The sequence below is a fragment of the Metopolophium dirhodum genome, chromosome 4 (genome assembly GCF_019925205.1).
Source record: "Metopolophium dirhodum isolate CAU chromosome 4, ASM1992520v1, whole genome shotgun sequence".
Classification (NCBI taxonomy): domain Eukaryota; kingdom Metazoa; phylum Arthropoda; class Insecta; order Hemiptera; family Aphididae; genus Metopolophium; species Metopolophium dirhodum.
Window position 1 is genome coordinate 38,233,438 of NC_083563.1, and position 11,711 is coordinate 38,245,148.

General features: G+C 26.9%; 1 protein-coding gene across 1 annotated transcript; it reads right to left on the reverse strand.

Annotated features, from left to right (window-relative positions):
* Positions 1 to 271: 271 nt before the first annotated feature.
* LOC132943639 (tigger transposable element-derived protein 4-like) lies at positions 272 to 1,675 on the reverse strand. Its single transcript, XM_061012663.1, has one exon. The coding sequence runs from the start codon at positions 1,673 to 1,675 to the stop codon at positions 272 to 274; it is 1,404 nt and encodes a 467-aa protein (XP_060868646.1).
* Positions 1,676 to 11,711: the final 10,036 nt, after the last annotated feature.

Consider the following 11,711-nt stretch of genomic DNA (forward strand, 5'->3'; position numbering starts at 1 on the left):
GGGACCAAAGAAAATAGGTCATAATAACCGGTTGTCATTATAACCAAAATGACGAAAAAAAAATTGTAACTTCAATACATATTATTATTATTATGTATTTATTTATGCAATGTATAATATAGAAAAAAGTAATAAAGCAAGTAATAAAATAAGTAAAAAACATTTAATTATGTGCACACATATGCATTTAAATTAATTAGTTCAAATTTCAATTATTATTTAAAGAAATCTGTTATTTTAGATTGAACTTTGTTAGTATAGAATTCACGCTCTATTTTTTTTCTAGTTCTTCAAAATTTATCTTTGGACTTACGTTATTTAGAGCCATATAATTTGCTAACATCTTTGCTGCATTGAACACTGCATTAATAGATAAATCTCCATCGGGAGTATCAGTTTCTTCACTATTATCGTCTTCCTCAGGTTCTCCGGGTTGGTTAATCAATGAAGAAATAATTTCTTGATCACTTAATGGTTCTGAAGTTAGCACATCATTATCAAAGTTAACATATTCATTTATGTTTGGGAAACTTATGTCTTCTTCTTGTTCTCCTTGGACAGTTTGTTGTGGTATTGCATTATTGAAACCAGCGTGACGAAAACAATTTCGTCTTGTAATCTCTGATACTTTTCCCCAAGCTTTAAAAATCATTAATATACCATCTAATACGCTGATATTCGCTTCAATTTTGTTTTCAATATTATTGATCATATTTAGCACCAAACTTTTTCGAAAATAAGTTTTCATACATTTTATTACGCCTTGATCCATTGGTTGAAAAACAGACGTACAATTACTGGGTAAAAATACAAGTTTAATATTGCGTAATGCTACAGTGCAATGTGCTGGACAGTTGTCAACTAAGAGTAAAATTTTTTCTTTTTTTCTTCCTAACTCTAAATCCCAATTTAATAAAATTTTAGACCATAATTCTGCGGCCATCCAAGCCTTGGAGTTAGATTCATATGTTACCGGTAGACAGTCACTATTGATGTTTTTGAAACATCGTGGATTACGGGATTTTCCAATTATGATCAGTTTCATTTTTTTACCAGTCATACTTGCTGAAACTAAGACAGTTAGACGTTCTTTGGACATTTTACCACCTGAACATTTTTCTCCTTTAAATTTTAATGTTCTGTTAGGAAGCATTCTGTAAAAAAGTCCAGTCTCATCTGCATTATAAATTTGGTCATCTGTGTATCCTTCTCGTAATTTAGGCCATACTTTTTCGAGCCAATTTTGTGTTATTTCAGTATTGACCGAATTTGATTCTCCGCTTATTGTTGAAAACACAATATTATGCCTAGCTCTAAATCTTTGAATCCAACCAGTGGAACAATTAAAATTATGCTTACCAAGGCCTTCAGCTAATTCATTGGCTTTCTGTTGAAGAATTGGTCCATTAATTGGAATGCATAGATTTCTTTGATTTTTAAACCATCGTAATAAGACATTATCTAAATCTGTATGTGTACAATTTCTGAGTTTTTTAACTGATAATTTTTCATTTTGAAACTCTTGTTCGATTTCGTCTCGAGCTTTCCATATGTTGGAAATTGTAGAGTGACCTACGCCTAATTCATTAGCTATGTCGGAATTTTTTTCACCTTTTTTTAAACGAAAAATGACATTTGCCTTTTCTTCGATGGTGAATTGCTTTCGTTTGCTCATTTTACAATACAATTTAACACACGAACACAAAACACATTTAACCGCACGACGATTACCCGTACACTGACGATAAAATAAAACTGACAACTAAACAACGATGAAATTATCGGTATTATCGGTATTGTAATAGTACCTTCGATTAAGTAAAGTCATTATAGATAAAATATTTTTCCAATATAACAAAAAATAACCGTCATAACATCCGTATAGTCACTATACAGATGTCATTATAATCGATACAAATTAGTACATACAATATAGGAGTTTTGCCGGGACTTGCAATCTAAGGTCATTACACCCAGTATGTCATTACAACCGGTGTCATTATAAACGGTTTCTACTGTATATGGTATAATATTATTTATTAAACAATATGTTTTTTATTTTATTTCTAGATTTCCGCCGTATGTACATTTTATATTATTATTTTTTTTTAAATTGTTTAATTTGTTTGATTCAATTAATATAATTTATGTCTCATAACTCATAAGTCATAACTCATATAACTTATATGATCATCATTGTCCTCAAATATTTACTTACTCAATGAGTAATATTATAGCAATGATTTATGAACTCATTTACTTTACAAGCCGTTACCTATAATTGGGTATAACTATTGGCTACTACTATTATTAACCAAATATACCTATAACTAAAAATAATGTAGTTAATAAAAACCTCATATTATTCAGAATTCAAAAAGTTATCGAATACCAAGTATCGGTTAATTGAAAGTCACTCCACTCAGAATCTAAAATAATTAAGAAATTACAACTGGTATCATAGTTTTAATTTAAAAAGTTGCCTGTTTTTGTATAATTTGGATGACAATTATTGTGAAAATACATTATTTGATATGATATAGTATGAGTACTATATAATATAATGCTATACTTTATTACGTAAATTCATATAACAATTAATGACCGTATATACATGACATTTTGACTGAATGTACACATTAGTATTTTCTAAACATGATAAGATGTTCAAAATATTTTGACTTGTTTTAAGTGGTTTAAGTACATTTTCAGTTACCAATATTTTTCTATAAATGACAATTTAAATTAATTATTCGTAGGGTCAAAAAGCTTGAAAATTTAATACAAGTCTACTAATATATTGTTACAATGATGATTTAAAAATATTTAAAATACATTGTCACAATTTTTTTTTATAAGGATTTAAAGTTCAAATATTAAAAAAATTTATCAAATTAAAAAAAAAATGATTTTGTAGTAACTTGTATAGCTAAGGATTAACAATCTAAAACAAGGTTCCACGTAAATTGGTAAATAATTTACAGTCACAATAATATCATCAAATTCCTTTTAATATATTATAGACTGACTGACCGTTTTCGCTCAGAATCGTTTTTTTTATACATTGATATTATTTCATTGAATTCGAATTTAACACCATCCATCAAAGTGACCCACTTGTAACCTACTGTACAGCAGAGCGACACCCACTTGCCTACCTTTTTTAATATTTAATTTCCAATTGTGAAAATAAGAACGTGGCCTCTTATTTCATTTAAAATATGCTTTGTATTAAACCACATAATTAAAACAACCGCTATAATAGCGATTAACAATGCAGATAATGATTACTTATGAATTATGAAAATTATATGAAATTTTGTTTTACTTTCAGCATATTTAAATAAAGCTATACATTTTTAATTTTTAAAATAAATGTCCCTCTATTGAAATGTTTAATTACATTTTATATAATGATTATTATTTTAATTTTTTGTAGAAAATATGGGTACGTACCTATATTTTTATTTTTTTATTTTATTCTGTTTGAGATTTTAAGATAATAATATTAGGTATAATATTAATTATTTCGTCCATTAACTTGAATGCCCATTTGTAGATAAATAAGACATTGAATATCAGAAACATTAGAATACATGTCGTATGTTAAGTCTTAATTTATGAGATACCGTTTTAAAAATTTCACGTTCAAAATGAATATTTCCTTAATAGAATAAAACTTCAGGTGGGTTCTGACAGTTCTGTTAATTATAAATTAAATACCTTTTAAATGTGAAGCACATGAAATAATAAGTATTTATTTGTTTAAATATCTATTCTTAATTAATATGAAAATGTAGTACCTAATACATAATATGATACAGGCAGTCAATATTGATAACATCAGAATTCATACTTTTTCATTTTTGGAAGAGAAAATTTGAATATAATTTTGTATTTAATATTCTAATTGTATTATAATATATATTTTTTGTAGAGACCTTTGGTAAGTATATTTTATGTTTATTGTCATATTTGTACTTTCCCTTCTCGTGGAATGGCAAATTAAATATTGTTGTTAACTTATATCCTGTATTGAAGGGATGTGTATTCAAAAATTTTTATTGAATAGTTGAATGTGTTGTATGTAATACTGCTGACGAATGACGTATGACGTTTGCACAGCTTCACATTTTTCCCTTATACCTAATATTACAAACCTACCTATGCGATAGTTATTCTAAAGAAAACACATTTTCATAATTCCATATTACTAGTTGTTATAGGTTCTTTCAGAATAATGTTATCTTTCTATCTTGTATTAATAATGGTGTCTATTCTATTCGTCCTTGTCCACAAGCACCTTAAATTTCAGTTGTAAATGTCCACATATCGTTTTGACTTTTTCAGAAATGACGTTTTCATTTATTTGTTTGATTTACTATAGGTATCATAATTATTATGATTCATTAATTATTAAAGATTAGAGTAATATTTTATAAATACCTGATCAATTTTTTTCCCCCACAAAACCTAGATAAATCTTTAATCATGGTCATATATATATTTATATATGTGTATCATAGTGTAATCTATTTTACACTTTTCTTATCAATTAAACATTATCATTTGCAGTAACAAATACAGGCAGTACGTATTATTTAATAATTTCTAATATTTTATAGTTACATAATAATATTATTTTGCATGGAATCGGTCTTTTAAATGTTTGTGGTTTTGATGAAGTTCAATCGAATTAATTTTTAATCGGATACCTAGGTATAAAAAAAAATTAGTACTGCAATTTTGATATTAATTAAAGCACTAAGTTAAGAGGACCCTTGTAGTACTACATAATATTACATTTTTTTTACCGAATATAATTTGTTTTTATACCTACTTAAGTTTTAAAAACAATTTGAATATCTATAAATAACACAAAAAGAGAAAAAATATTTTGTCATGTAAGTGATAATATAAATTACGTTATATCTAGCAATTGCTAATATAAATATCTGGTGAAAATTACAAGTTTCAGTGGACATTTATTATTGAACTAAATATGTAGGTACAAACAAAAATGTAATTGTAATGTTTGAAAACTGGTATTCATTAAAAATCAGAGGTTTTCCTTTTATTTTTTTTCATCCTGAATACTTTGAAAAGTTCTGAGAATTTACTTGGTTTACGCTGCAAGCTATATCTGCCATTGTTAGACGTCAGTGTAGTGTTCACTTTGTACCCTAGTGTACTAGTGTACTCTTATATTATTATTTTTCACTCTCCGCTATAGCTTGAAAATATAAATCTTCAAACTCGTTGCTGTAGTCGTAGCGTTCTTTATTTCAATACTAGCCGTTTCTTCTTCGATCTCTACAGGTTTCAGTGGACATTTATTATTGAACTAAATATGTAGGTACAAACAAAAATGTAATTGAAATGTTTAAAAACTGGTTTTCATTAAAAATCAGAGGTTTTCCTTTTATTTTTTTTCATCCTGAATACTTTGAAAAGTTCTGAGAATTTACTTGATTTACGCTGCAAGCTATATCTGCCATTGTTAGACGTCAGTGTAGTGTTCACTTTGTACCCTAGTGTACTAGTGTACTCTTATATTATTATTTTTCACTCTCCGCTATAGCTTGGAAATATAAATCTTCAAACTCGTTGCTGTAGTCGTAGCGTTCTTTATTTCAATATTAGCCGTTTCTTCTTCGATCTCTAATTATTGTATTTTGTTATACTCACGACATATTGTGTAGGTGCTTCTTCACATTGATCTATTCTAAGATATCAATGTCCCTCTCGGAAAAGTTTATCATTCTAGTTAATTTGCCTTTTAATGTAAAACAAGGTTTAAAACAAGGTTCATCGTAAATAAGTTATACATAAATTACTTTATTCACAATAATATCATCAAATATATAAGTAATACCATAGGCTGACTGACCGTTTTCGCTCAGAATCGTTTTTCTTATACAATGATATTATATCATTGAATTCAAATTTAACAACATCCATTACATTGACCCATTTGTAACTTACTGTACAGCAGTGCCACATCCACTTACTCACCTATTTACTATTGATTATTAAATTTAAAATACGTCGTTAATAAAAATGATGTTAATATTTGGCAATACTTGGTTTTCCTACGACTTTGAATTAATATAATTAAATATTTACTAATATGTATTAATATATAATTATATTTAGATACATAAATAATAAGGTTATTAATTATATTTTATATTTTTTATTTACAGTCTACAGTATGAATTATTTAATTAATTATTGTTTTATTGATCTTTAAAATGTATTTTTGTTTGAAAATTTCTCGGTATATTTACACAAGCAATATTTTTTACTGTATAAATTGTTTTTAATTTTCAAATTGGAAACATTTTAGAAATTAGAGATTATAAAAGTTATAAATTACGGAAGAGTGTGAATTTTTTTGAATGTATAGTTATTAGGTAAGCTACATTGTGTATAAATATGATTACATTTTCCAAATTTAGATTTGCTTTTTATTATAACACTGGAAAGACCTCAGACGTCAGATTCTCAATTAATACACTTAAAGGAGCTAAAATCATTAAGACACGGTATATCACCCACTCTGAGTACCGTTTTAATAAATAAAGTATGAAATTAATATAAAAATAATTATAATACATTTTGTATTTTTTTTATTTATACAAAATAATTTTGAATTTAAATTCCTCAACTGAAAATTTTGTAAATTTATTGAGAATTTTCAAATAAATCACTATATTTGCCGCATTAATCATAATATATTAAAACTATTATATAATTATTCTTATAAATTACCGTCGGGTATTTCATTTCTAGGTGACTTAAGTAAGTTGTTTTTGATTTATTTCATTCTATATTATATTAGATTAATCTCATATGAGTACATAATTTAAAAATTATCATGCTTATATTATTATATTAAAAGTAAGTAGTTACGTTAATTTTTTAGGATTCTTAAAAAAAAAATGGAGCCATTTAATTACAAAATTTAAAAACGTTGTTTGCAATTTTTAGTTGATCTTATGTTCTTATAGTAAAACAATAATATAAATAGTCTATAATTAATAACTACAGTTTTTATTTCATTCCAGATAATGCAGGTACGTAATTTATTAATTTTTTTTTTATTAGTCCCAAATTATTATACTGCATTACATTTGTAGTAAACAGAAAAAAAAGATAACTAATTCATTGTTTATTTAAATATATATGGTTTTAAAAACAATTTAGTTATTTATGTACATTACAATATTGTTGATATTATATTATATTTTGTTTATTTTAATATCGTTTTAAAGAATTCTACTATGTTAATTTCGTAGTCTATGTTTGGACCTATACTTATTCCAATAAGGTGTTTTATGTTGAGTTTTTTGATGCTATTTTGGATTTTTGTACTGTCTGCATTGTAATCATTTTTATTTTGTATGATATAACTGTTTTGTGGTCTTCAATCTTATAAAGTTTTCCATTTTCTAACAATATTTTTTTTCTTTTCAAATCATATTATAATATGATATATTTTGAAACACATTATAAATTATTAATCTATCAACGAAATTTAAAGAGCTATAATACTTGCTACAGAGAAAATACTCTTAGGGCCGTTCTTAGAATGTCCGGTCGAGTGTCGGTTAATGTTAACCGAGTGATAACAGATTTTATTACTGGCAGCATTTCACCGGTTAAGTTTTCGTTAAATTTTAACGGCGATTGTAAAAGGATACACAATTTAAACCAAAATAAGAGCTAACGTAATCAAAGATTTCTCTAGTTTCATAAAAGCTTTGTATCCTCCCGAAGAAACCATAATAAATACTCTCCTAGAAGCCCTATCCGTTATGGATCCAACTCAAACAAAAGATTACAATTTGCAATATCTACCTATCAACCAAAAACATCTTACTGAAGCAGACATAAAAAATATCATCCAACAACTCCCACTATAATGGTACATTATCTTCACCTGTCAAAATTGAAAATGGCAGTCCTCAAGGTTCTCCTCTAAGGTCAACTCTCTTTTTGATTGCAATCAACGACCTCTCAACCATTACAAGACCAACACAAAATTACAACGTAGGCTGATGATAGCAATATATTTTGCAGGGGCAAAATACACTAACCATAATTCGACAAATAAAAAACTGTTTAAACAACTTACTACTATGGAGTAAAACTTCAGGTATTACATTCTCCCCAGATAAATCTGATCATCTGTTTTCTTCAAAGAAACACGTCCCCAACAACCCAATTTTGAAAATTGAAATCACAAACATCAATATAAAAATACTTGGTTTAACCTTTGATTCAAAACTATCATGGCGCTTCCACCTAACCAAATTAAAAAATGAAGCTAAAAATCAATTACATATTATAATAAAAACACTCAGTAATTTTGAATGAGAAACAGAAAGCAAAACACTATAGCTAATACACAGTGTTTGTCAAGTTCCTTATAAAAAGGAATTCGTTCCGTTCCTTGTTCCTTTTAAAAAAAAAGAATTCGTTCCTTTGTCGTTCCTTTGGAAAAAGAACTAGTTCCTTTTTTAGTTCCAGATAAAATTAAAATTCTTATTTAATCATCAATTTTTTTTTCAAACCGATATATTTAGGTACTTTAATTTTTAATTATACTTATACATACCTACAAGTAAATTTATAATTTACTATTAAGTTTAATAAAATAATACTGACTGCAGTTTTTTTTTTATTCATTTATATTTTTATATTTTACTCATTATTTTTTAAACAATATAAAATATAAATATTATATAACATTATAACAATAGACTATACTATAAGTACTATAGTCTAAATAGTAACTTTGTTCTGTTTTAGAAGAACTAATTTCTCAAATAGTTCATCACCTAATCTGTAACGTTTAACAGTCATGATATTGGATCCAGTAGAAAACAATCTCTCAACAGGAGCGGTTATAACTACTGTAGTACTGTATAACAAATGCAAATCACAATTCACTTCAAGTCTTCAGATTATTCACAATATGAAAATGAAACACTGATACCGGCTGTCGACTCTCGACTATACGATTATTTGACTTTTCAGACATTTGGGGTTTTCGGTATAATCAAATGACGTATTTTAGTAATCTATTTTGAGATTTTCTTCAAAATTAAATTGCTGGCCAACGTATGTCAACTATCTTATCATTTATTGTTGTTTTAAATAATTATCATTAAAATAATATTGTAACGTCATATTAATATAGTAATATATTATTATACATTTTAGCTGTAGGTATTACAATAGTCCCGACCCGCATCGTAATTCATAAATGATTTTTATTGTTCAGTCTTCGGTGTTCATGCTATTTTATTTTCCGCCGACGCAACGACAAGGATTTATATTTTAAACCCTAATAATGTAATATAATAGTATATTATACCCATTTCTATATATTAAGTTATAACTTATGAGTTATGACTTATGAGAAATATTAATAAAATTACTAATGACCAATAAGTAATGAGTATCCTGTACCAGAATACCCAGATTAAGGACTAACACTTTAACGATGCGGTTTGATGCTCGGATACTCGATAACGATCATAATATTGGAAATATACACACTAAGAAAAAAAATATTTCAATTTCAATTATTTATATATCTGTGTAAATTGGAACTTGAAAGGAACGAAAAATTTCGTTCTTTTTCCTTGAAAAAAAGAATTCGTTCATTTTCTCGTTCTTTTTTTATAAAAAGGAATTCGTTCAACGTGCCGTTCCTTAAAAAGGAATTCGTTCCAGGAATCCGTTCCTTTTAGAACTCGTTCCTTCCAAACATTGCTAATACATAACTAAATGATCCTCTCAGCACTAGAAAACGGTTCTATCATCTATGCAGGAGCAACATCAGCTAGAATTAAAACACTAGACCCTATCCATAATGCAACACTACGAACGTAAATTGGTGCTTTTAAAAGCAGCCCAGTTCTTAGCATTATAAATCACACTAGCCCAGGTGACACTAGAAAAAAGAAGAATAAAATACCCATTGGAATACTTTAAAATAATAATGATAGCAACAACAAATCCGATCAATGCAATACCAAGAAACTCAATAGACCGATACCAAAATAACGATCTATTCAATCTTGGCACTCGTACAGCCCAAATATAATCCTGAGATCTCAATATTGTTTTCACAAACCTACTCAACCGACAAAAGTTTGAACACCTCGCATAAATTACCCCAAACCAATTCATCTATTTCAACCTTTCTTCCTACAAAAAAAAAAAATGATCTGACTCCAATATATAAAAATTAAACTTTTTAGCCTACCAATACATTGGGAAACATATGTAAATGCATAAAAAAATACAGTAGGAACTGCAATCGCAATAATCCAGTCTAACAGTCAAACAGCACATCGCATCCTAACAGACAACTAAATTTATACAGCTGAATATCTAGCTATATTGAAAGCCACGTAATAAGTTTCTCAACAGAGAAGAAATGCTCAACCATATATACTGACTCACTCAGTGCTCTCAAAACTTAGACAATCCTAAAAAAACAACCTCATATACACCTCAAATATTGAATAAAAAATTTAAAACCAAAACAGACATTAATATTGTTAATAATTGGCAGTATTTGTTTCTTAGATTTAATATTTTTAAATACATCAATTATAATATTATTAATTAATATTTTATAATTTATTTTCCAGCTTCAAGTAAGAAACATTTTTGAGAATTCTCTTTCAAAGACTTATAATTTATTTTTATTTAAAAGTTTCTTGGTAAATTTACAAAAGATATATTTTTATTTTTTATTTACATTGTTTTTTAATCAATTGGAAATCATATAAAATACATTTTTAAAATCTGTAACATTCTTATAGTTTTAAGGTCAGCTACATACTTGCGATTCCGGTAACGTTTTTAGTGTGGTTTGATAGGTGCAAATAAATTTTGCTCACCTAATCTAACCAAATTAAAATGGTTCTTTAAACTCGTATGTTCCTAAAATATGTTTAAATTCTTAATATTTGTTGGATTGCATTTGAGCCAAGTGTATGGAGACTTCAAATATTATATTTTATTTGTATGAGCTGTCATTATGATAGTAGTATGTTACAAAATATTAAAAAATATACTATTCCTAAATTATTTATTAAAAAACTGAAATTAATATACAAATTAAAATAAAATTTCGATTTGTTTTTTTTTTATACAAAAAACCATTTTATTTCAAAGTTGGACCCCATTTTGTAAAACTATCAAGAGCTTATCAAATAAATTACTAGATTTACCACTTTTATTGCACTAAATTAAAACTATTTTATAATTATACTTATTAATTACCCCTGGTTATTTTATTTCTAGCAAACGGTTATAGTAAGTTGTTTTTGGATTTATTTATAAAATTTTATATTATATTAATTTTAAATTTGTATATAGTTCAAGACTCCAATATTCATATTATACTAAATATACTTCAAGTACCTAGTTAGAATATTGTAGCTATAATTATTGTCGACCTACTTGTACTTCTTGCCTACCATAACTAGCTATAATTACCTTCCCTATAGTAATATTATAAACTATACATCTTATGAAACGTTGAACTACCCTGCCGAATAAATAAAACGGCGTGCCAATATACAATACCCATCACCTACTTCCACGGTACCGTCGTTGCTACATTAGCCTATTTACTCTGATTAGATACCTCGTTAGTGACATGACAATCATCTCAAATTCAA